The following is a 26,797-nucleotide window of genomic DNA, read 5'->3' as shown; positions in this document are numbered from 1 at the left end:
TATGTTAGGTGTTAACTTTTATCATTCATTTTGCTTAGTGTTTAATAAATAAAATCATTAATTGGAAATGTTATTTTTTTAAGTTCTAACTTTTGATCTGTTTAGAATAACAAACAATATTATTTCCACTAACGAGATCTAATATTTCAACAAAATAATTTCAACACTAAATTTAATTTGTTTAACATTTTAAGCAGATAATATATTATTATTATTATTATTATTATCATCATCAATAATCAACAATATAAAAAAAAAATTCTAAGTTTTACAATAAAAATGTATATAATATATTAATAAAAAAATAAAATATTAAAATATGGCAATTTTTCGCTACACATAAGTACGAGTGTTAACAATTCAGATTAAATGGGAAGTTTCGTTTTACTTGAAACACTAATGCCGGGTTGCAAGAAAATTGTATAAATTTAACAGACCAATCAGACTAAAAATTATTTTAAGAAACCAACAGTAAATACCCACAAAAACTTGCAACACTTGTAGTTATATATTAAAAAAAAAATTAAATATTTAAATAAATCCATAAAAATAATACTCTAATATAGATAAATATTTCGGTAGCAATGTTACCATAATCAGCGCATACAACAGACTGAGCAAACTCTAGACTGAGTTCAGTCTGTTGTATGCACTGATAACAGTAACATTGCTAACGAAATACTATATTCTATAGAGCATGATTTTTGTGGTAAATGGGTCTATTTAAGTATTTTATTATTTTATAGTAAATACCTGTTTCTTACCCTTAATGGTAGTTTGTTTTTTTTAAATTATAATTTTTTCTCAATAGACATCTAAACAAAATAGTAATACATTTAATTTCTATTAAACAAATTAGAAAACAAAAATTAAATGTTTCAAGCTTGACGCAACAATCCATTTTACCCGCGTCAACAGACATAAAATTTGATTTTAAATTTCTTATAAGATAACAACAAATAATTCAATCTAAATATTTTCCATAATTATAATTACAATATATGAATATAAAAAGATATTTACACATGAAAATAAACATTTGAATTGTTGTTTTTTCAGAGATCAATTAGAAGTAAAGTAAATGATAAAATGATAGGTGTTAATTTTAAGATTTTCAAAAAAATATAATCATTTGTGTTATATAAAGACATAGTTTAAAAATTATTTTACGGAGGCAATGTAAATATTGTAGATATAGTTTAAATAAAAATAAAGAAAAATTAGAAAAATAAATTATGGTTGTATACAATTAATTTAATATAATATAATATATAAATATATTATTGTTCTATATAATTTACTATTATTTTTTTTATTACATTTTGCAATGCTACAATAGTTTACCTTAATAAAGGTTCAGGAATGTGTCAGTTGATTTAAGTCTTTATGGTAAAATATCATAGTGTGGAAGAGATCAAAGTATTATAGAGTATGTAATAACATTAGCACTAATTATGCTAATGTAAAATAAACTTGTTAAATTGCATTTTTAAAAACGTAAAAGTTTTTCTTGAAATAATTGATTAGTTTTTGTTGTTTAACATTTGTGAAAATTTAATTAGTGAAGTATTGAGTAGTACACCGCTACTTTTCTTTATACTTAAAAATAATGTTAAAAAAAAATGTAAACAAATAATTTACAAAATTACTAAGCCTACCTAAATAACACCATGAGCTGCCAATTGATCGATACATTCATCTAAAAATCCATGCGGCAATCTTGTTTCAAAATCTGATTTGTGAATAATACCATTCCACGCTACTACATCTTCGTTACCAGTTGTTAATGAACGCCTTACCGTAAATACTAAACGCCTTTCGAAAGCTTTACTCAATAGCGATAAAACTCGTCTGCCTTTTTCGGTGTCTGGTAAATAACATATTCTAGGGAATCCAAGGGCATAGAATGGACGGCCGGGATGCGGATGTTCTTCACCTTGAATACCGGATGATATTCTAAATGGGAAAAAAACTTTTTTAGTTAGAAAATAATAAACTATAAAATGTCGATTTTATTATTGACTGTTTAGCTAATAACTGAAAATTAAAAAAATACTATAAAAATGTATTCACTAAAACTAGGGGTGGTAGTATTATAAACGAGTGGTGAATTTCAAATTTAATTTTAAGGTATACCGTAATACCAATTTATAATTACTTAACTATATACCAATTAGACGGTTTGACAATGTAACATTTGAATGGATTTAATGGTGTATTTGTACTACACTATACTGTACTTATAGTATACCTTAAATTTAATCAGTCTTAAGTTAAGACTAAGAAGTTTTAGTTAAGACTCTTAACTAAAACTACACAAAGAAATTAATTTGCAAAAATGTATATACTCAAGGCACATACAAATATCTATTATGGCTTTAATATGCCCTGAGATGAACATGGGTTACTAATATATTATACATATTTTTTAAATTTATGAGTTTGAAAATGAGACTCACTCGTAAGTAATTTGAATGGTTCGAGTACTGCCGTACCCAGGCAATGAACGATTTAAATAAGTCCATTTCATAGCACCAGGTGGTTGATTACCTCTTTTTTCTCCATACATTTTAAAGCAAATTGGACATTGGATGTACATGAACTAATATAACAAAATAAGCTTTATTAATCTGCTTTATAATTATGATATTTTACAAAATAAAATATACCTAAAATATATAATTATATTTATTACGTACCTGATTAGAGTGTGGTTGATTGTTAAGAATTGAATTGAGACATGCGAGGTGCATTCTATGTTGACATTGACTTAGAGCTATTACAAGACCCTTGTTTGTGTTAGCTGATGAAACCAGTGGGTTATGACAAAAAGGACAAAGTGAATCAAGTCCCGGCCAAAAGTCATCAACTATTTGAACGTAACGTGACAATTTTTCGCTGACTGAATTCACTCCTAAAATTAAAATTGTAATTGTTAAGTTAAACATATTACATTAAAAAAGTAATATTGTGTGCATTAATAAATAGTATAACTTTGTTAATGAATTGATTTAGATATTATAACTCACCAATAACAGATTGACTTCTACTTTCATCAGATTTTTGTTGAGTTTCAAATACATCATCACTTCCAATACTACCTCCGGAATAATCCAAAAGGTCATACTTAAAAAAAAAATACATACTTATAATTAAACAATAATTCGAAAATAATATGCAATCTGGGTTCAAACTATAATTTTAAGTCAATAATATTATTACCCGTGAAGTTCGAAGTTCATGACTGTCATGACTTAAGTATGTAGAAACGGTATCTACACTAGGACGTCTACCACTTCGAGTGCTACTTGAATCTAAGTCAATGATAGATGAATCAGATTTTATGGATACATTACAGCTTTTACTAGCTGCTGCTCCCAGAGGCCACTGAGGATCACGAGAAAGTGTAGGATTTTTGTTGGCTAAAAAAAGAAAAGTGTTAAATACAAAATAACAGTATGCAAGAACACTTTTTTTTGTTGCCCTCAATTTTAAAGGCTAGTTTATTGCAATGACCCTATTGGTTATAGTCTTAAGCAACACTTTTCACTGTGTGTTGGTAGTAGTGTACTACCAACCTCTGTTTAGTTAGGCAACACGTGTGTGGATGTCACTTCTAGTGTGGTGTGTTCCTAGAGAGGAGAGATAAAGTGAAATAAGATGATGCCACTTGTAGTCTCGGAATTTGAAATACTGTTAGAAATGATTTTACAGTATTGAAAACCAAATCAATAGTCATACATGTCGTAGCCAGCTGTATGAACACTGCGCTACACCAGCCCCACAAAATAAAATATATCTTACTAGTTTAGTTCATACCAAATATACTTAATAGAGTACGGGCAATGTTGGTGCCGCTATGATGATTATCAGGAACTACTTGTTTATTTTTTTTATACTGTAACTGTTTTTTTGTAAAAGAATCTATATACTCCGAACTGGATTTTCTTAAAGGTTTGTCTTTAAGAGAAAGATTTCGTATTGTGTCTACAACTGCTCTATCTAAAATTTAAAAGTTAAAAATTAATTATAGCACTCTTAATTACAAATACCAATGAATATGGAGTTAACTTACCATTGAATTGAATAACATCATCAGATTGTATTTTGACTAATGGATAAGGAGCTTGGTTTACTCGTCTGATGTTTTTTTTGTGTCCGCTGTCATTTCTAACTTGAGTTAAATTGCAAAAATTTATCGTATATGGAAAGCCCAAGTACGTTTTACTCACATCTATGATCTGACAACCCTAATATAATAATAATGACAGTAAAAATGATAAGTAATTATGCAATAGTAAGTAGGTTAGGTATTATTATTAAAAAAATACACTTACCATTGCATATGCAGTTTCTAGGAAACATTGCGATTCCATGTCGTAAGTATGCCATTCGCCCGGTACGTCACCCGCCCATTCCCATCTTGCTCCTTTGCCAGGCAAAGAATTAGCTGGATAATAAGACCTTCGAACTGCCGAATGTGCACCTAAATAAAAAGTAGGTTTCAATAATGTTCCATCATCTACTTCAGAATATTATAATTCACATACCTTCGTTTTCGTCTGAACACTGGTACATTGTGCGCAGGTTGACAAACGACGATTCCAATTTCGGGTCAGCGTCTCTAAGTATCACTCTCGTCAGCTTTTTGAAATGCGCTCTTTCCAATAACTGTGCCACTTCCGGACTATGCGGTTTCCAACGGCCATTGCGATTCTCCCATTCCCAAACCACAACCGCATGTCCCAGAGCCATGGCGCGCGCCCAAAATTAGAATACCACAATTTTTTTGGACAACATTAGCATCTACCGAGTACCGACCATTATCCTATTCACTAATCCCTATTAGGTAAATACTGACAAAACAATAGCGGAAAAAAAATACTAATAAACAGAAATGTTACGTAGATAAAACTTGTTTAGTATTTACATTGGCTTGGCTGATAACGTGTATAAAACAGATAGGTATGTCGGTAACTTGTGTTATTAATTTTCAGAATACCGCTGATGGCGTGCTGCCGTATGGATTACAATTTACACGACCATTTTGCTATTATCACGGGTTGCTGACATACCTTTCTTTTTGTCACTTCTGAGTGCTGATAAGCCTATAACGTGTTCGCAGTGTAGAAACTTGCATAGTCTATGGGACGGACACGGTGACCATTCTAAAACAGTTATCACTGAACCACCATATTGTAAATGACGATTAGATTAAAATCCAAATTCTTGATTAGGGCGAACATATTGTTATACTATCAGTTCAGGGTTGGAGTTTGAATTTATCTTCTGGTCTTTTTAGACTTAGTCCGGTAGGCTAGTAGCGTTAAGACCGTCCAATAATAACGTAAGGGAATTTATTATTATAACCAATACATTAATATAGGACATTTTAAGTAAATACTCCTCGCCTGATTGCGTTTTGTTATTGGTGACTAACTTACAATAATCCTACACTTTTGTGTGCCCACCTAGTTCGAGAAATGTCGGACAGAAGCCCTGAGAGTTTTTCGGGTAGATGGGAAGATCAAGCTCAGATCAACTACCCGTTACATTATCTTATCTGGTTGCAGGAACATAAGCTATTAGAAGACAAACTCAATAGTATTAATTTCAACGATCCAGCCGGGCAAGTGAGTCACTGATTTTCATTAAATTCATTTTTATTTTGTCCGTTTTCAAACCTTAATAAAACTTTAATATCTTAATAAAAAAAAAACAATTTACAATATCTTAACATACTACTGGCAAAATCACTTGTTTGGTTGTAATAAATATTATAAAAGGATAGAATAATTTTCTTTAGAACATTTTGATTAATTGTAGTTATACTTGTTGGGTAATTATAACTTTGCCGACTCCTAGAATGTAACAATAATTATTAGGTAGTGGTTATAAAAAGAAAAAACCTGCCTCGAATATTGCCAAACATTTGGGGTTTGAGTTGCTAACTCGCATATTGTAACATATGCTTCATTCCACACTCACAAAAGTGTTCAATAGTAATAATTGATGTGTAATAAAATAAAATTACGTATAAGGTGTTGTGATTTTGGTGTATATATATATATATATATATATATAAATATACCTTCCAGTATATGTAGACAGAGAAATTACGCACTCTCCTACAATGAAGCTGAACGTAAACCATGTTAACAGGCTTGCATAAGCAGTTCTTTAACATTTGTTTGTCTACTGATTTTCATCATATTGTTTTTTGAGATTAAATTTATCACAGTCATAATAATACCTTCAGAAATGTGACCTGGCCCCACCATGATCCATGTTAGCTGACCTGACTTCTATTATTATTCAAATCCCTAGGAATTCTAATTTTGATAATTTTAATAATACAATACAGGCCAAGGCCCAGTAACATATGAAATGTGTACATTAGTTAATTACAGTAATAATGTATGTATGTTAATAGTATGTAATGCAATTACTATGGTTTAATTAAATTATTAAGTATACACAATTATGGCTTCATTATGGATCAATACCTTTAAATAACTTTTACTTTTTTTTCATGTTTTTTGTATGTAAAAAAAAAAGAATCATACAAAATTACTTTAAAAGCAGACAATATAATAAATAAGGCCTATAAAGTAAAAATTTTAACGTATTTGGATTTAGCAAAATCTGGTATAAAACATATAGGTACAATCTAATTTTTGATAAAATTGTACGTGCCTAATTGTTAAAATTGCCTCCCAAAGATACATGTAATATAATAGAAGATCATGAAAAAACGAATTCTTAATCAAAGTATTTAACTTGTTAATTTTGATCATGAATTCATTCTGTACCTTTACATTCAAATTATAGAATTTACAATTTTAATATAGCAGCTACTTAGTGAATAAAGTTTAGTTAAAATGTTTAATTTTATGTATCTAGCTATAAAAATATTAAAAATTTGTATTTCATGATATCTCATTGTTAGGATAAACTTGAAAAATTAGACCTCAGAGGACGTACTCCATTGATGTTAGCGATCACACTAGGAGACATTGACGCTACTAGATTGTTAATTAATAAAGGTGCTAATGTCAACACGAAAAATGATGAAGGATGGACAGGTAAGAACTTACTTTAAGAAAAGTAGTTTTTACTATAAATGTAAAAAATATTTGTTACAGCATTACAAGAAGCAATCGCAACAGGGAATCCGGAAATTGTCCAACTCGTTATGGAACATCGGGATTATCAGAGACATACGAGTAGAGCTACAGGAATTTCTAAAATATTGAAGCTTCTCGAAGAATCTCCAGACTTTTATGTTGAAATGAAGTGGGAGTTTATTAGTTGGGGTATAATCTTTATTTTACTTAATTAATTAATTTTGAAATAGGAAATAAAACAAATATATTATATCATTTTTAGTTCCACTGGTATCAAGAATATGTCCGAGTGATACGTATAAAATATTTAAGCAAGGTTCAAAAGTTCGAATCGATACAACTTTAATGGGAAACGACCAGAATAACTGGGCACGAGGAAATTTAAGTTATATTTTTATGGGTCAAAGTGAGTATTAGAGTGTTAAGTTTACTACTAATAAACAATACTTAGTGTGGTTGATTCTTATTTCTCAATTTGATAACACTGAAATTTTACTGTACCTACATAATTTTGTTTTTTTTTTAAATATTACGTTTACATTATAAGTAACTTATATGTTGTTAAAATTTGATTAAACTAAAATGCTATAACCAAATATGATAAAATAAATAAAGCTGTACCTATCAATAATAATTAATAATTATAATTATTTTATGTGGGTTAAAAATTAACACTAATAATGGTATTTTTAGCCACTACACTCTTCAAGTCAGAACGAACTTATATGTTTCAACTAAATAAAGGTTTATAATTGAACTTTTTTTATTATACACAAATCCAATTGGTTAAAAAATGTAGTTTTTACAAAAATAGTTTTTTTGATTTTATTTCCAAAGTAGATGCGTAGTGGTGTACACACATTATTTGATGTTTTATGTGTGTTTACCTAGAAAGCAAAACATCTGAGTTGAGTATGTCCTAAGAAAGATATTAATGTTTTAATTAAGCTCTTAGTTTTTGTATTTGAACAATTTGTTAGCTCTTTAGTTATTAAATTAATACACAAAGCATTACCTTCTCTAATGTTTGCGTATAAAGCCTCTATTACTTTAAAAGTACTTTATTTTCTAAACTGTAATACTTTGAGTACCCAAAACTGTTAAACGAATATTTATATTAATATTTAATTAATTACCTTCGTAATATTTATAGGTCCATCAGCAACATTCCTTGAAGTGGATCATGATTCACACAGGGTATTTGTAGAAGAGATTCAAATGATCCCGTTAGATCAGGGAATCGAAGTGATGCGACCGTCAGAAGATACTGTAGCTAGCCGATTGTCCACTCCCATTGTTAGTTTTGATGTAGATACGAAAAAAATAAGTTTTGAAAGGTATTTAACATCTAAAAAAAACTTAAGCAACACTTATTGTATTTATATAGTAAAGAAATAAAATAATAAAATATTTTATTTCTTTAATATATAAAGCCCGTCCCACTCAACTCGCATAATTAGCAAATAATCGTTAATTGCTATGCTTTACGAGTTGTGTAGGAGATAATAATTCGTAAAGTATAACGATTATTTTCACTCAGCGTTTCTCAATGATTGTCGGTAAATGTGACAAGTGTCAAAGGGATAACGAATATTAGTATAAACTATTCCTGGGATTTCCACATGAATCGGAGTTCATTGATTATGATCGTCTATTATCACCACACAAAAGATGATATTTTGACGAGCATCTGCGATTACAATGGTCGTCAAGTACACAAGTGGTGTGGGACCGGCTTAACATTTTTCATAAAATAAAAATGTTATTTATTTTGCTAAATATGTATCTCACGTTTAACGGTTTTTTTACTACAGAAATAAAAGCGGTATTTGGGGATGGCGTCAAGACAAAACAGAAGAGATTAATGGTTATAATTGTAAAGTTTTTAATGCGAGTAATGTGGAGTTTGTCACCAAGTCAAGAACAGAACATTTGACTGAAGCTGAAAAAACTACGCTGAACTGTCCTAAAAATCCTATCCAGTCGATTTTAGGTTCTAGTGAAGAAAAATTAGTAAGCATTATTATTATTTTTAATAGATGCATTGTAATGACTTAAAATATATTTTAGCCATATAAATCAGACCTTCAAGTCACTATGGCTGAATATTTTGATGAACTTATTGATATAAGAGGGAAATACATTCGAAAACCAATAGAGCAAACCACCAAAATTACAAAAATTAAGGTAATAGTCTTAAACATTAATAATATGTTATTAATTAAATTTAATTTATTATATGTTTTAGGCCAATCTATGGTTAAGTGAAGACTACCCACTTAGCTTAAAAGAACAGATTATGCCAATTGTCGACCTAATGGCCATTACAAGTTCCCGTTTTGCAAAATTAAAAGATTTTATTGAAATGCAGCTTCCATCAGGGTTTCCCGTTAAAATAGGTACTCACAACTAATCTTGGATAGTTGGCTTTTTAAATATTATTACATAAACATAATTTTTTTTACACTATTTACACGCCTTGCGATTACTCTCATTTGGATAACTTGACTGATTTGCCAACGTTTCAAAACACTTGCATGTTCCATCTTTAGAGCTCTGGTTCGATGTTGCTCGTATCGTGTTCTCCTGTAGGCTGAGCGCTTCTCTTCCGCAAAGAGAGACAGGAGAACGCGTTACAAGCAACATCGAACCAGAGCCCTGAAGATGGAACATGGTAGTGTTTCGAAACATTGGCAAACCAGTCAAGATATCCAATTAGGAGTAACCGCAAGGCGTGTAAATAGTGTAAATATAATACCCTATTCAAGTTTTAATAATTCATTATTTTTTTGTTACAGAAATACCTCTGTACCATATTTCAAATGCTCAAATTACATTTGGCAATGTGTATGCAACAGACAAAAGTGTTGAAGGTGTTCAGACATTAGAGGCGAATGGCAAAATGTTCTGTGTCGTTGAAGATTCTGTATTTATACCACCTAGAAATTACGTTGTTCTAGGTAAAATTAGAAATGGATAAGTTCATATTATCGTTATTGAAATTGTTTTACTAATTATTACTTTTATATATTGTTATGTACTTAAGGCGCCGAACAGAGACGCCAAAACAATATTGATAACGATGAAGAATTACTTCAGTTTGCAGTCAGACAAAGTTTATTGGAAACTGGTGCTGAAGAAGATCAGGTAAAACATGCTTGTTGCTTAAGGAAAAGAGATAATTTTTTTTCAAATAATATTTTGACTTGTAAGCAGGTAGACATATGGGAAGCTTTACAAGTCCAAAGGCCAAACACCCCTAATGACTTATATCTAGATCCAGCAGATGAAGAATTACAAAGGTAACTTTAAAAAAATTAATTTACAAAAAAATTGTCTTTATTGTTGTCTCTATATTTAAGCAGGTTACCATTTAAAAGGAGACCACTATAAAATTCTTATAGTTTAGATATTTCCCATAGTCCTTTGAGATTAAATTTAACCCGTTAAAAATAAATTACCTTACTGTGTCATTAACATGTGATTAGTAATCATTTAAATTAATCACTGACTTCTGTTGTTTAATAAGTATATAGTTCTTTAATACCTATGCTTAGCTTTTGAGTATATCTAGTAAATTTCCTTGTAGAGCAATCCACGCAAGTTTGACCGAATGCACATACGTGCCTTTGTCAGAGCAAACACTTGTGCCAGATGTAGTGAGCAATTCAACACCTGACAATTTAGACAACGATCTGGACGCCGTATTAAGGTTGTCAATGGAAGAAAACAGGCAAGCTGAATTGCAGCTTCGCCAGGAAGAAGAAATGCTAGCAAAAGTCTTGCAACTGTCTTTGACAGATAAATAATCGCTTAAATAAACCAATATAATATAATTTTATGTATGTATGTAACATTCTTTACATATTTTAGCATCCACTTTTTTTCTGTGTAAAAAACTACAGTTAAAATGAAATATTTCGAAACAACCAAATAGAAATCACTAAAACTGGGCAATTATTATTTTAAATTAAAATGTGACTAGTGTTGATTATGATCATTTTTGTTCTGCTAAATGTGAAAAATTCTTCTTATTTCATTGTGTGGATAACATGTGTTTTTTTTTTAGAATTACTCAAATATAAAAACAAATATTGTTACAAAGCCTTGCAAAAAAAAAAAAAAAAAACGATCGCACTTAATTTTACATCATACCAAATTTAATTCTTTATTAATCTTGCTTTGTGCGTTTTATTAATTATTAATTATTTATATTTAATTTTTTTTTTTCTAAATAATTAATTAATCTAACTGTAATACAAAGCAAACCACCGATTTAGTATTAATTTAACTAAAAATAATTTGTATGTGTTAAGGCTTGAGTTATGAAATGGAAAACTTGTATTGCATCACACAATCATTTCGCCTAAAACAATATTTGGGTTAATATATTCACCAAAAGTGTTTAAGAGTTCCTTTTTTATTTTTTGTTTTTTTTTCAATTATTATAGTTTTATTTGAATGAACAGTGTTATCTTAATTTATATACACTCTCATTAACTTCCATCTTGATCTATTTATAATGAAATAATTGACAATTTTGTCGACAATAACATATTTTTGTTAATTTATAAAATTAAATTAAAATTTTTTTTTTAGTTATTACGATTACAATTTTTTATTGAAATTGAATACTAATACATTTTAATATTAGACTTTTTAAATAAAAAATTATTGTTTTTAAACTCTTTAGAAAGATTTTTGATAATATTCCTACTAGGTACTTTCAATCTTGGTATAATATTTATAATATAATCAAATGTGATATTTAATGTAAACGCACCCAATTAATCCTCCTAAAACGATTATAAATATTAACCTTTTTTTTTTTTTGTTAATTTTTATGTATTTGTTTTAATAGTTATTTATTATGTATAACTAGTCAGAAATATTTCATTACCACATTTTGTGTTGTTAAAAAAATATATATATATAAATATATAATAACATAATTAAATGTATTCTATGTTAGTTGTGATTCATGTATTTTAATGTATATAATTTCCAGAAAAGTATTGGGGCTAATCCTTCAAACGTTCTTGTCCTAAAAATAACTCAAGATTTTATCCTCACATAAACCAACTGTAAAAAATTAATAATTATTATTTTTGTTTTTTACTTATTCATAAACTATAAATTGTAATAATTTTCTCTAAAATTATTACAATTTTGAATTTTTATAGTTTTTATTTTTAGATATACATTAGTTTATGTTGTTGTATAATATTAGAAAATATTCAAATTTTTCCAGAGCGCTATCAACTTTTACAACTTGTAATGGAACATATATTTTTAATTAACTTTTAAAATTAAGAATAACTTGCTGAATATTTTTACTGATTGATAACAGTTTGGGATAAATACTTTTAAAGTTATTAAAGTTTAGGACAGAGTGGAGTAAATAGTTATTTTTATTTGCGCGCATTACTTAACTGCATCCACCGTCTGTCCTAAATTTTAAACTTTAATGACTTTAAAAGTAATTATCTAAAACTGGTTATTGACAAGAATAATTTTTCAGAAAAACATTCTACTTTTAAAAAGATTTTTTAATATATATTAAATACGTTTCCACTTTCCATTTAAGTTTTTAAAAGTTGATAAACCTCTGGAAAATACTAAAAAATGTGAATATTTAGTATTTAATTGTATAATATCAAAAACAAAAACTATGAAATTGGAATTATTTTAGAAGAAAATGAGTGTCTTGTCCTTAATAAATGACTATGTAATACATACTTATTTACTTTATCATAAAGAGTAAAAGTTCTTATTTACTGTAATGTCTTCTAAAGATATTTCTGTACAGTCATTTTTCTATCAATATAATAATTAAAAAGGAATCGTTTTTGAAATGTTTTAGCTGGTTTTGAGCATTAATGCCCGTTACCACAAAGCAGTTTTTTGTGAAAGCCTTCAGCGATAATAAGTAGGTGGTTACCGGTCGTTTTTTGACTCTCGAGTTATGTCTTAAAACTTAATTGTGACAAAAAAAAACCAAACCTAGGTATACCAAGTATTGAAAATAAAACGTCATAAATAAGTTGTAGGCCTAGTGTAGTAAAAAGATACTACCTACATCTTTTTCAAAAAGACTTTTTTTTAGTAATCGAGTATGATCTAGCGTTTTATTGCTTTAAGTAACTTTCTCTAATATATTTCTTAGGTATATTTTGTTATTATCGTACTTTTTTTAGGAACAAAAGATACTAAAATTGTTTAATCGTGAAAAATAAAATTGCAATGAATCAATAAAATAAAAAAAGACCCACTAGCGTGACATTTAATAGAACCAACTTTTGACAGGCTATGACTACAGTTGTTTTATACTTTATTTGGTCCTAAGAAATCCGTTGTTAAAAATATTCCAAAGAATACTATTCAAAATTATTATCTTTTAAAGGAACCCCGTACCATATTATGATTTGTTGTAATTCTCGGGAAAACAATAAAAGAATTTATAGAGGTGTTATATAAATTTAAAATGCACACCGGTGCGTTGGCCATTCAATAATAAATATTTCTTTCATTAAAAAACTGTTGTTAAAAAGTCTAACTTAAATTAGGTCTTACAGTCATTACGAAGACATACGTATACGGCGCATCTAACCTAACTTATAATATATATTACGTAATTTACAAGTGAAGCTAACATTATTGTAACCATAATAAAAGTGTATCTATTACGAAAATATGTACAACGACGCCCTACTAAAAAACTCGAAACACTCGATGTTTGTCTTTTCGAAATCGCTGGCAAGACTGGGAAGGATCGCTTTGATCTATCCGGTACGGTTTGTCGGCTCAACGGGGGACGTTGAGTTCTGTCCGAAAGTTTACGCGTTCAGCGTGCTCGCGGTAATCTTGATGACGGTTTGCGGTTGGGTTTCGCTGTTTTACGAAGTGAGATTATTTTGGGAAGGCCAGTCGAGTCGTTTCAACAGTACTTCGGTAGTGACAATTGCGCTAGTTCATTTCGTAATGGTAACATCGTCGAGTTTGATAGCCGTCATTGGCTCGACATCGCGGTACAAAACGTTGCTGGACGTCGAGCGAGTGCTGATTCGCATTGACAAGGCGCTCGACGGCCCCACAACCACTGCCGACAAAAGCGTCGAGAGGTTCGCTGTCTATCTGATGGTGCACCTCACACTGTTGTTCTCGTTGGACTTCTACATGTGGATGGGCATCGACTCCAGCAACAAAAGTTACACTTTGGCCTACGCATTCCACTTTATCAATTTTATGTCGCTGGCCATGTACGCGCAGATCGCTTGGAGCATCGGCCTAAGGTTCGACTCCATTAACCGTGAAATGGGAGCTAAGCTAAAGAGGTTGACGGCGAGAAACTGTACGGAGTTCGATAGCCGAAAATACCATAACGTGTCAGACTTAATCCAATGCTCTAAATGCGTTCATTACGGTGAGGCGCTGTGGTTAAGTTATAAAAATTATAAATTATTTGGTTCCATTTTAGTTACTAGATTTACAATATGATATATATAATTTTGCACCTTGAGATCTAAAACGGCCAATTTTACTATTTTGTAACTTTTACTAAATTACCATTGATTTCATATTTTTCATAAAGCTCTGTGTCAGTATTTCGTACATCTTCCATTTTTTTGTTTACATTATAGAACTACCGTCCAAGTTGTTAACGGGCAACGTGACCACACCAAAATGTCTATGTCTAAATGCACCGAAACGTTTTATATCTTTCCTTACACGTGTGATTATTTATAACATCTATTCGAACTATTAAAAATACAAATTTTAAAAGCGTAATCTATAAAATACATTTCATTATTTTAAAATGATTAATTTTTAAATTTTAGATATAAAATATATTCCTTTTGAAAAATTTCAAGAATATTACTGGCATTTGTCCCGTAGTATAAAATTAATCGACGAACAGTATGGATGGCAACTCTTGTTGGGTTTGGTGCAGAATGTCATAAGTCTTATCGTCACGCCAAATATTTTTATAGTGCAAATAATTAATCCGGCAAAATGGGGGCCAGCAAACGTAAAAGTCATGGTAATTTCCATGGCCTGGATATTAACTCACCTGTTGTACTTATTTCTGATGGTGATACCCCCGTCTTACGCCGCTACTAAAGTAAATATAATGTTGACAATCACTGAAATAGAGGTAGGTGTAGCAATATCGTTTTGATTTGTTACAGGCCGAACAGACAGCTGTAACTATTTGTCAACATTTAAACATATATCTGGTGCCGAACGATATGAATGTGGTAATTATAGAAGTTGTTTATAGTTTTACTGATTTGTGATGGGTCTGAAATCCGGATTACTAATCCAGTCAGCCGTTAGGTTAGGTCAATCCGATTATTCAAATTGACAATAATAGCTGATTATCCAACGATTTAATTGTTTTTTTCAAATCTTGACGACGCGTCAAAATTAGATTTTGTAAACTTGGTTTTGGCACACAAAATTTTTGTTTAAAAAAAATAAACGTTTAAATTTTTTTTTTGTTGCAATTTTAACATTTATGACGACTATAAATTAGACTAAAGCTATATGAATATAACGTGTTACGTGTGTTATAATATGATACATGCATAACATTTTAACAAATCGGTGCAGTATATTTCTCAGTACCCATTATACCCTGTATAACACTTTAAATAATGAAAACCAATTGATTTTATTTTAATTAATTGATAGATTATAGGTTTTTAGTACTTAGAACATATACTTTTTCAATTCCATATGTTTTAGTTGGAAATATTCATCTTACAATTGCAAAAATTTAAAATACATTTTACTATTTGTGGAATTGTAAATTTGCAAACATCTGTAATAACGACGGTAATATTTTCACGGATTTTTAGTGTGTTTTTTTTATAACCTTTAAATGATTATTGATTTTTAGGTGATTGGAACTACCATTACATATTTGGTGATTTTTATCCAATTACAAAAGTGACTCCTAATTAATCCATTAAGGCATATTTGTTTTTTTTTTAAAACATAGGTCGTTACGTGTAGTTTATTTGTCCTAAAGAATACATTGTTAAATCATTTTATAAAAGAAAGCTCTTTAAAACTATAAAAACAACTTCTTCGTACTGCGTCTTATTTGTTTTAATTCTCGGGTCAACTCGGGATACTTGTAAATGAATACCGATGCGACCTTGGCATTGTTGCTTAATTATTTTTTCCGATAAAAACTGTTAAAAAGGAAATACTAAAAAAAAAAAATCGCGTAGTCCTACGTGAAACATCCATACCTACGTCGCAGGGCATGTGATTGTCTTTATTAAAAAAAATTAAATCACCACACTATCAAATTGTACTTAATATTATAATAAACACAAAGAGCGACAGTTAATATAACCAACTTTTGACAAGCTATGACTTCGGTTGTTATATACTTTATTTGTCCTAAGAAATCCATTGTTAAAAATATTCCAAAGAAAACTTTTCAAAATTATTATCTTTTAAACGAACCCCGTACCATGTTATGATTTATTGTAATTCTAGGAAAAACAATAAAAGAATCTATGGAAGTGTAATATCAATTTAAAATGCATACCGGTGCGTTGGCCGTTTAATAATTAATATTTCTTTCATTAAAAAAACTGTTGTTAAAAAGTATAAACTTAAATTAGGTCTTACAGTCATTACGAAGACATACGTATACAGCGCATCAAACCTAACGTCTAAGATAATATAAACGCAATTTACAAGGGAAGCTAATATTATTGTAACCATAATAAAACTGTATTTATTAGGAAAATATGTACAACGACGCCCTACTGAAAAACTCGAAACACTCGATGTTTGTCTTTTCGAAATCGCTGGCAAGACTGGGAAGGATCGCTTTGATCTATCCGGTACGGTTTGTCGGCTCAACGGTGGACGTTGAGTTCTGTCCGAAGGTTTACGCGTTCAGCGTGCTCGCAATAACCTTACTGACGGTCTGCAGTTGGGTTTCGCTGTTTTACGAAGTGAGTTTATTTCGGGTAGGCCAGTCGAGTCGTTTCAACAGTACTTCGGTAGTGACAATTGCGCTAGTTCATTTCGCAATGGAAACATCGTCGAGTTTGATAGCCGTCATTGGGTCGACGTCGCGGTACAAAACGTTGCTGGACGTCGAGCGAGTGCTGATTCGCATTGACAAGGCGCTCGACGGCCCCACAACCACTGCCGACAAACGCGTCGAGTGGTTCGCTGTTTATCTGATGGTCCACCTCGCACTGTTGTTCTCGTTGGATTTCTACATGTGGATGGGCATCGACTCCAGCAACAAAAGTTACACTTTGGCCTACGCGTTCCACTTTATCAATTTTATTTCGCTGGCCATGTACGCGCAGATCGCTTGGAGCATCGGCCTAAGGTTCGACTCCATTAACCGTGAAATGGGAGCTAAGCTAAAGAGGTTGACGGCGAGAAACTGTACGGAGTTCGATAGCCGAAAATACCATAACGTGTCAGACTTAATCCAATGCTCTAAATGCGTTCATTACGGTGAGGCGCTGTGGTTAAGTTATAAAAATTATAAATTATTTGGTTCCATTTTAGTTACTAGATTTACAATATGATATATATAATTTTGCACCTTGAGATCTAAAACGGCCAATTTTACTATTTTGTAACTTTTACTAAATTACCATTGATTTCATATTTTTCATAAAGCTCTGTGTCAGTATTTCGTACATCTTCCATTTTTTTGTTTACATTATAGAACTACCGTCCAAGTTGTTAACGGGCAACGTGACCACACCAAAATGTCTATGTCTAAATGCACCGAAACGTTTTATATCTTTCCTTACACGTGTGATTATTTATAACATCTATTCGAACTATTAAAAATACAAATTTTAAAAGCGTAATCTATAAAATACATTTCATTATTTTAAAATGATTAATTTTTAAATTTTAGATATAAAATATATTCCTTTTGAAAAATTTCAAGAATATTACTGGCATTTGTCCCGTAGTATAAAATTAATCGACGAACAGTATGGATGGCAACTCTTGTTGGGTTTGGTGCAGAATGTCATAAGTCTTATCGTCACGCCAAATATTTTTATAGTGCAAATAATTAATCCGGCAAAATGGGGGCCAGCAAACGTAAAAGTCATGGTAATTTCCATGGCCTGGATATTAACTCACCTGTTGTACTTATTTCTGATGGTGATACCCCCGTCTTACGCCGCTACTAAAGTAAATATAATGTTGACAATCACTGAAATAGAGGTAGGTGTAGCAATATCGTTTTGATTTGTTACAGGCCGAACAGACAGCTGTAACTATTTGTCAACATTTAAACATATATCTGGTGCCGAACGATATGAATGTGGTAATTATAGAAGTTGTTTATAGTTTTACTGATTTGTGATGGGTCTGAAATCCGGATTACCAATCCAGTCAGCCGTTAGTTTAGGTTAGTTTAGGTCAATCCGATTATTCAAATTGACAATAATAGCGGATTATCCAATGATTTATTTTTTTTCTTTAAATCTTTGCGACGCGTCAAATTTGGATTTTGTAAATTTGGTTTTGGCAAACATAATTTTTGTTTAAAAGGAATAAACGTTTTTAATTTTTTTATATTGCAATTTTAACATTTATGACGACTATAAATTAGACTAAAGCTTTTTGAATATAACGTGCTATATGTAGTTATAATATAATACATGCATAACATTTTAACAAATCGGTGCAGTATATTTCTCAGTACCCATTATACCCAATACCTTGTAAAACACTTTAAATAATGAAAACCAATTGATTTTATTTTATTTAATTAATAGATTATAGGTTTTTAGTACTTAGAACATATACTTTTTCAATTCCATATGTTTCAGTTGGAAATATTCATCTTACAATTGCAAAAATTTAAAATACATTTTACTATTTGTGGAATTGTAAATTTGCAAACATCTGTAATAACGACGGTAATATTAATAAATGTTAAATACTTGCATTTCACTTTTAATTCAATTTAGCAAACATAAAACATTTTTTAATTTTTTTTAGTTGACTACAATTTTCTGGTTTCTGTAATTAATTGTATGCTTGCTTTTATAGTTTTGATTGTACTTAGTTGATGCAATTATCACATTAATAAATATTTAATATAATTAGTAACGAGAACAACATACTTTTCTTTTTGATAAAATCCTATTATAGAGGCTTGATAAATATTTTCACTCATTTTTAGTGTGTTTTTTAATTAACTGTGGTTGAAGTGTTTTTTTTATTAACTTTAAATGGTTATTGATTTTCAGGTGATTGGAACTACCATTACATATTTGGTGATTTTTATCCAATTTCAAAAGTGACTCCTAATTAATCTAATAAAGCATATTTGTTTTTTTTTTGCAAACAATGTTGATTACATTTTATCACTAAGATTGTATCTTTTTTGACGTACTTGACAACTACTTGTTGCCTAGCTTTATAATGAGAATGACGACACATAGTAATATATTTTCTTGCCATTTTCCTTATTTTTACTGTTTTAAATATTGATTACAAAAAAAACACTTTATTTAAATATATAAATAATTTTATTATCTCTACTTTTATTTTATATTTTTTTTCCTTATAAAATTAAAGTCATTTTAATTTACTTAAAATTAAAACTAAAAATTAATTAAAAACATGTTTTATTTGTTATGCGAGTATTTGTTAAAAAAAATACAATTGTATATATTATTTGAGATTTTATTTAAATTTTCATAATTATTAAAATTTGTATTCTAACAAAAAAATAATTAAAAAATACCTAGTTTTTAGTCATTGAAATGATGTTAAAATTTGACATCTATATTAATGAAAAATACTTTACCCACACAGAACAGCTGCGCCCATACACTAATGACTAATTGTACTACATTTACCTTACTTAAAATTAAGTCAGTGATGTCCACCGTTTGAGCTAAGTTTTAATTGTATGCATATACTTTTTGTGACTGGACCCATGATATCTTCTAAACAACTGAACCGATTTCTTTATGTAGCAACTCTACATATTAGAAATCGTATCTAAAAGGTACTTTAAGGGACCAAAAATTTAAAAAGTTCACTCCTTTCCCTTCAAAATTGACATATTTTTCATCTTAAAACTACGGCGTACTATATATATTTAAAATTTTTCCAGATAAAGTACTATCGATGTACGTTGAATATTTAAAACAATTTCTTAAAAACAAAACTCTTTTCTATAAAAGGGGTCAAAACTTTTTCTTTATTTCTCTTTCTCTAGCCAACATTTTGAACTAAGACTTACAATTAGACTGGTTGATATAGTGTTGGGTTATAGGTATCATTTATAATCACTTATAACTACTAATATATATATATATATATATACTCGTATATATATAAACCCTATAGGGTGACCACGAAAACACTTTACATTTTCAAAAAGGCAAAATAATATTAACTTTTCAAAAAAAAAAAATGTTTTAACAGATATACAATCTTCCTGGCGTTACGTTACCAAATCTCTCTCTATTTTAGCCTCGGTTTGTCACTCTCTCTCTCCTATTGCCGCCCTTGTATATAAATCGCATTCGAGACTACCTTTACCTACCGCTCCCAGTACGGCTTATATAATTTGTTCAGATTCTCTTTCATGCCTACAAGCTATATCATCCTTTCCGATCAGTTCTCATCTTTCCCCTTTTATCCTAATCATCAGATCATTATTCTCTTCAAACCACTCACAAAACAAATCAGTTATTTTCCATTGGGTCTCAGGTCACGTTGGTACTACGAGTAACGAGGTTGCCGACCTCCTCGCTAATTCCACTTCATCCCACATCATTCCGACCATCTCCAATAGTCCTTCTTCTGACTTCCTCCGCCTTTTCCGTCATACTGTATTCAAAGCGTGGCAAGACCAACGTTAACCTCAGTTCCACCCGCTGGTTCCGTTCTATTTCCCTTTCCATTAACTTTCGTCCTTGGTACCATAATTTAAATATTCCCAGAAATGTAATATCCTCTTTTTCACGCCTTAGACTTGGCCATAATCTTCTACCGTCACATCCATCTATCGCTTAATTCTGTTCCATATTGTCCTTTTCATGATGATGAAGCTATTTACAACTTCCCTCACCTATGCCATCTATTTTATGGCAATTTTCGAGAAAAAAAAATGTATTTAACTTGATATTGTGTAATATTATGTTTGTGGATGTAAGCCATTTACTTCAAGTAGCAAAAATGAGGTCAGGACGGTGATGTCTGTCTTCCATAAGGCAATTTTCAATTCTTTCGAGGAAGTTCTTCCACACTCTTTCTAGTGTCTACCTCGTGATTAGTGCCACCTACGAAATGCCGCTTTTAAATCATCCAAAGAAAATTGCCGTAAAATAAATGGCGTACACCCACAAACATGTTACATAATTTAAAACAATTTGATCCTGTAATTACATCTATGGCAATTGCTGTGGGTTAAACAAATATCTTGATAATTTTGTTTAATAAAATAATGCGCTATTCGAATATTGAAAAAAATAAGTGACAAAACATAACAATATACTTAACTCAATATGACAAGGTTATGCCATCGGTCGTTACGTGTAGTTTTTTTGTCCTAAAGAATACATTGTTAAATCATTTTATAAAAGAAAGCTGTTTAAAACTAAAAAAACAACTTCTTCGTAATGCGTTTTATTTGTTCTAATTCTCGGGTCAACATGAATACATTTTGCTATTAAAGTCTAATATTACTTGTAAATGAATACCGATGCAACCTTGGCTTTTTTCTTAATTATTTTTTCCGATAAAAACTGTTATAAAGGAATTACTAAAAAAAAAATCGCGTAGTCCTACGTGAAACATCCATACCTACGTCGCAGGGCAAGTGGTTGTCTTTATTAAAAAAATTAAATCACCACACTATCAAATTGTACCTAATATCATAATAAACACAAAGAGCGTTTTGAAAATTATGAAGAAAAACGTCCCATTGGAAAACTCGAGACTTTCGATGTTGATTTTTTCGAAATCGCTGACAAGACTCGGGAGGAGTGCTTTGATCTACCCGGTACGGTTTGTCGGCTCAACGGCGAACGTTGAGTTCAGTGCAAAATTATACGCGTTCAGCGTGCTCTCATTGGCCGTGTTGATGGTCTGGGGTTGGGCTTCGATAATAAGCGAAGTAAGATTATTTATGGTAGACAAATCGATTCATTTTAGCAGTGCTCCAGTGGCAACAATCGCGTTAATTCATTTCACACTGGTGACGGCGCCGTGCATGATGACCGTCATTGGGTCAGCGTCGAGGTACAAGATGTTGCTGGACATCGAGCGAGTGCTGATTTGCATTGACAAGGCGCTCGACGGCACCACGGCCGACAGACGCGTCGAATGGTCTGCGGTCTATATTGCTGTCCATCTCGTAGTGGTGTTTTCGTTAGACGTATACGTGTGGACGGACATCATCTTGACCAGCAAGCATTATATCATAATCTACGCGTTCCACTATATTAATTTTATATCTCTTGCCATGTACGCCCAAATTGCCTTATGCATCGGCCAAAGGTTCGACACTATTAACCGCGAGATGGAGGCCAAGCTCAAATGGTTGACGGCGACCAACTGTACGGAATTCGTTTCTCGAAAATACCATGATCTAACTGACCTTATCCAAAGCTCCAACCAGTTTCATAAAGGTGGGTGGCTATCATGAAAGAATAATAATATGTTGAATAAAAATAAATAATTGGTTCGGATGAATGTTGATGTTATTGTAAATATTAAAAGCAGCTGGTTTAATCTTTAAATTACAGATATAAAATATATTCCTTTTGCAAAATTTCAAGAATATTACTGGAATCTGTCACATAGTATAAAATTAATAAACGATCAATATGGATGGCAACTCTTGATGGGTTTGTTGCAAAATGTCATGAATTTTGTGATCGCTCCGATCGTTTTAATAGTTCAAATAACTAATCCTGCACAATGGGGGCCAGTAGACGTCAAAAGCGTGGTAATTTGTATTGCCTGGCTAGTAACTCACCTGCTGTACTTATTTCTGATGGCGATACCCCCGTCTTACGCCGCTGCTAAAGTAAATATAATGCTGAGAATCTCCAAAATATAGGTATAAAAATATCGTTATGATTTGTTATAGGCCGAAAAGACAGCTGTAACTATATGTCAACATTTGAATATATATCTGGTGCCCGACGATATGAACTTGGTAATTATAGACAAAAATAACGACAGCAAGTCGTATACGCTTTTAGTGATTTGTGATTGAGCAAATACGGCTTTATGAAATCTGTATAGTGTATATTCTCATCATCATTACATATATATTTTGTAGTGTCAATTATTATATTGTTTTTATCCAAGATTTACAATGTAGCCCCTTCTCCTCTATAATCGTTGTTTAAAAATAATTTTTGAACAACTTAGCACAGTATATTTCGCAGTATTTCGCCTCGTGTTACACTTTGAAAATTATATCATTTTTTTTAGAATACATTTATAAATTATAGGTTTTTAAATAATTAGGAACACATACTGATTTAATTGTATGTATTTCAGTTAGAAATATTGATCTTACAATTGCAAAAGTTTAAAATGGATATTTATTTTTGGAATAGTATTATTTCTTCAAAGAAAGTTATGGTTGGCTTTACAACACTTGTTTTTAGTTTAACAGGAATTGGGTCCTGGGAAATCGGATTTATGGTGTTGTGGCTAAAGGCATATATAGAGTGATTAACTTATCGTGAACCACTCAATATCTCACTTGGTTTAATTAATAATTGAATTTTTTTTCTATAATGTTTTTATATAATGTGATCTCAATTTCTCACCAATTTTTTAAATTTTTACTCCCCTTCCAACTTGGATCACGGCTGGTACTAAAAGCATTGTCGCGTTAACCCTTTTGGTTAACCTTTTAGTAGTGTTCGTAATATGCATATCTGTCAATACAATATTAATTATTATCTTAGATCGTTTACATTAGTGACTTCTTACCTAAAAGTAGTATAGAATATCACTCAAGAAATTAATGTTTTACATATAAGTGTGGAATTATTATGTCAATTATAGGATTGACCAATATTTAATAAAAATGTAATGTATGCACCAAAATATTTTAACGCTTTATTACTTAACGTAGTTAAATCCTATAATATAGATTCTTGTTCTTAAATTTGAGCTAAACGTAAAAAGTTAATGTATAAAACTTTTATTAATTATGTTAATATAAATAAATAAATTGATTTAATAGATAATTTAATAAGTCCCATATTTTTTAGCTGGAAATGTTTGTTCTCCAGTTGCACAAGTTAAAGCCTCATTTTACTATTTGTGGAGTCGTAACTTTGCAAAGATCTACAATAACTACGGTAATAATGATAATATTTATAAATATTTGAATTTTTTTTAAATGAGCTTGACGAAAGTTTTTAAATCATTAAATTTACTCTTAATTAATTGAAGGGCATAGGGGAAGAAGGGTAGTTGTCCATTAATGAAAATATTTTTTTTCAAATAGTTTTTTTCAATTTATGCCAATAATTTTTTTATTTATGTCAATAGATTGTTTAATTAATACATTTATTATTAGAGTAGCATTTAATGTGATTTTTTTTGTTCTTATGTAAGTGGTAGAGGAATTCACGAACTTTGTTTTTTAACTATACTCTAAAATTTTCATAATGTGACAACTACCGTTTTTCCCCTGTGCCCTTCATATGCCATTAATTTTTTATTTATGTCAATAAATTCTTTAAATAAATACATTTTTTTAGTAGAACAGCACTTCGTGTGATTTTTTTTGTTCTTATGTAAGAGAGAGAGAAATTCACGAACTTTGTTTTTGCTAAACTCTAAATTTTTATACATGGACTACTACCCTCCTTCCCCTGTGCCCTTCAATTCATTATACTTTGATTTAAAACAAATTTTCGTGTGGCTCTTGAAATTATTTAAGATTAGCTTGTCTTTGTATTGTTTTTTATTTAGCTAGTATAACTGTAACTTTTAAGGGTAGTTTTGTGATTTTTTTTATCAAAATATCAACAATTTTCATCTATTAAGGTCTATAGCATTATCAATATTTCTATTTTTTTATTAAAAAAAAAAAAGAACTTTTAATATAATATTGATAGGAACCAACTCTAGGTACGGGTTTAAAAATCTAAAAAAATATCAAAAATTGTCTTTTAATCCGACTTAAAATAAATAATTCTTCATTGATTTTCAGGTTATTGGCGTTGTCATTACATACTTGGTGATTTTTATCCAATTTCAAAACCGAGCATAAACGTCAAAAGTCAACTAACAGTCTTATTAGTACTCATTTTAAATTGTGTGTGTTGATATGTATCTAATTTAAATATATTTGTTGAAAAAGTTTCTAAAATGGCAAAACTGAATAAAATAATCTAAAAAATTCGAAATCCTTTTTTTAAAATTTGTTTAATTGTTTAGTGGCATATTTTTAAAATTATTTCTTTTGACGTAGTATTCTTATTCCATTATCTATTTTTATTATATTTCTATATTTACTTCTTATTATACTACTTTATATACAAAGACTAACTCATAAGACTCCTATTCCACCTATCCTTAATCTTAAGTTAATGTGTAAAAATACATAGTAATATTACTTGAAAATGGATACTGATGCACGTGCACCCTAGACAGTTTTTGTTAAACCTGGTTAGAACTGTTAAAAAGATATTACTAAAAAAATAATCGTACCGTCCTACGAAAAACATCTATACGTCAAAGGGCATGTGATTGAATTTGTTAAAAAAAAAAAAAAAAATATACCATGTAATAAAATTATACCTAATATTATAATAAACACAAAACACGTTCAAATAGTTATGAATAACGACGTCCTACTCGACAACTCGAAACTTTCGATGCCAATTCACAAAGGAAAACCAAATTAAAAATATTTAATATAATAAAAATTGACAAAACGTGATAATATACATAACATTTGACAAGGTTGTGCCTTCAATCGTATATGGTACTCCTATCTCACCCATTCCACCTAAATAAGGGTATCTTACTTTTTAAGAATTTTTCCCAAATCTGAAGTCTTAAGTATACCAAGTTAGACATGGAAAGATATACTTGATAACTAATTTCTAAAACAAAAATTATTAATATTGTATCTTATATATTATACAAGACATAATATTATATAATATAGAGTGACAAAGTCTATCTATTGATACATGTAGAATTAAGTATTTTCTCAGAAATATTCAGCTCCAAAGTTTACAAAAGAAAACCGAATAAAAATGATTTAATATAATGAAAAAATGACATACCATGAAAATATTTGACAAGTTTATGGCATCGGTCGTCATAGGTAGTTTATTTTTCCTAAAAAGTCCATTGTTAAATCATTCAATAAAAGAAAAAAAAAACTTTCTCGTATCGCGTTTTATTTCTTATAATTCTGGGGACAATATGAATACATTTTGCAATAAGGGAGTTATGTTCATTGTAATTGAATACTAATGAAGCGTAGGACGTTCTATAATAATTTTTTCATTAAAAAACTGTTATAACGAAAACGCTAAAAAAAAACATATAGAACTAAGAAAAACATCCATTCGTTGCTGGGCGTGTGAAAGAATTTACCATACTATCAAATTGTCCTAATACAACAATAAACACAAAACACGTTT

The 26,797-nt window shown here is 30.1% G+C and overlaps 3 protein-coding genes across 4 annotated transcripts; 2 read left to right on the top strand and 1 right to left on the bottom strand.

Annotated features, from left to right (window-relative positions):
- Nucleotides 1-231: 231 nt before the first annotated feature.
- Nucleotides 232-4,911, bottom strand: LOC126842798 (protein deltex). The gene is made up of 9 exons (XM_050579964.1): nucleotides 4,551-4,911; nucleotides 4,338-4,486; nucleotides 4,076-4,250; nucleotides 3,820-4,002; nucleotides 3,223-3,422; nucleotides 3,030-3,126; nucleotides 2,700-2,914; nucleotides 2,460-2,602; nucleotides 232-1,956 (listed from the first exon to the last, which is right to left on the bottom strand). The coding sequence occupies exons 1-9, from the start codon at nucleotides 4,753-4,755 to the stop codon at nucleotides 1,659-1,661; spliced, it is 1,665 nt and encodes a 554-aa protein (XP_050435921.1). The 5' UTR covers nucleotides 4,756-4,911; the 3' UTR covers nucleotides 232-1,658.
- A 322-nt stretch (nucleotides 4,912-5,233) lies between these two features.
- LOC126843479 (ankyrin repeat domain-containing protein 13D) lies at nucleotides 5,234-11,184 on the top strand. Of its 2 annotated transcripts, none has more exons than XM_050581037.1 (12): nucleotides 5,234-5,633; nucleotides 6,950-7,085; nucleotides 7,146-7,316; nucleotides 7,390-7,533; nucleotides 8,281-8,464; nucleotides 8,942-9,140; nucleotides 9,198-9,314; nucleotides 9,376-9,526; nucleotides 9,926-10,087; nucleotides 10,174-10,274; nucleotides 10,344-10,429; nucleotides 10,717-11,184. In XM_050581037.1, the coding sequence occupies exons 1-12, from the start codon at nucleotides 5,484-5,486 to the stop codon at nucleotides 10,934-10,936; spliced, it is 1,821 nt and encodes a 606-aa protein (XP_050436994.1). In that variant the 5' UTR covers nucleotides 5,234-5,483; the 3' UTR covers nucleotides 10,937-11,184. The 2 variants fall into 2 exon arrangements, with proteins under 2 accessions (XP_050436994.1, XP_050436993.1); XM_050581036.1 differs by having other exon boundaries at nucleotides 10,341-10,429.
- An 11,483-nt stretch (nucleotides 11,185-22,667) lies between these two features.
- On the top strand, nucleotides 22,668-25,458 carry LOC126843534 (gustatory receptor for sugar taste 43a-like). Its single transcript, XM_050581118.1, has 5 exons — nucleotides 22,668-22,792; nucleotides 22,910-23,193; nucleotides 23,257-23,325; nucleotides 24,401-24,490; nucleotides 25,351-25,458. Exons 1-5 carry the CDS (start codon nucleotides 22,684-22,686, stop codon nucleotides 25,408-25,410), a joined length of 612 nt encoding a protein of 203 aa, XP_050437075.1. The 5' UTR covers nucleotides 22,668-22,683; the 3' UTR covers nucleotides 25,411-25,458.
- The last annotated feature ends 1,339 nt before the right edge of the window (nucleotides 25,459-26,797 follow it).

This window comes from Adelges cooleyi, unplaced genomic scaffold (genome assembly GCF_023614345.1).
Source record: "Adelges cooleyi isolate 19-005CV unplaced genomic scaffold, UGA_ACOO_1.1 ACOO_flye_CR_arks_rails_tigmint_CR_PRNA_574, whole genome shotgun sequence".
NCBI classification, from domain to species: Eukaryota; Metazoa; Arthropoda; class Insecta; order Hemiptera; family Adelgidae; genus Adelges; species Adelges cooleyi.
Note: the sequence above shows the minus strand (reverse complement) of the source record. Positions and strands in the feature narration are given on the sequence as shown.

Coding starts and splice junctions, on each gene's coding strand:
- LOC126842798 (XM_050579964.1), bottom strand. CDS start 4,755: ATGGCTCTGGGACATGCGGTTGTGGTTTGGGAATGGGAGAATCGCAAT. Junction 4,251..4,337: donor TAGAAACTGCATATGCAATG/GTAAGTGTATTT, acceptor TTATTATATTAG/GGTTGTCAGATCATAGATGT. Junction 1,957..2,459: donor ACCATTCAAATTACTTACGA/GTGAGTCTCATT, acceptor TTTCCCATTTAG/AATATCATCCGGTATTCAAG.
- LOC126843479 (XM_050581036.1), top strand. CDS start 5,484: ATGTCGGACAGAAGCCCTGAGAGTTTTTCGGGTAGATGGGAAGATCAA. Junction 7,086..7,145: donor AAATGATGAAGGATGGACAG/GTAAGAACTTAC, acceptor TATTTGTTACAG/CATTACAAGAAGCAATCGCA. Junction 9,141..9,197: donor GTTCTAGTGAAGAAAAATTA/GTAAGCATTATT, acceptor AATATATTTTAG/CCATATAAATCAGACCTTCA.
- LOC126843534 (XM_050581118.1), top strand. CDS start 22,684: ATGGAGGCCAAGCTCAAATGGTTGACGGCGACCAACTGTACGGAATTC. Junction 22,793..22,909: donor CTCCAACCAGTTTCATAAAG/GTGGGTGGCTAT, acceptor TTTAAATTACAG/ATATAAAATATATTCCTTTT. Junction 24,491..25,350: donor AAAGATCTACAATAACTACG/GTAATAATGATA, acceptor ATTGATTTTCAG/GTTATTGGCGTTGTCATTAC.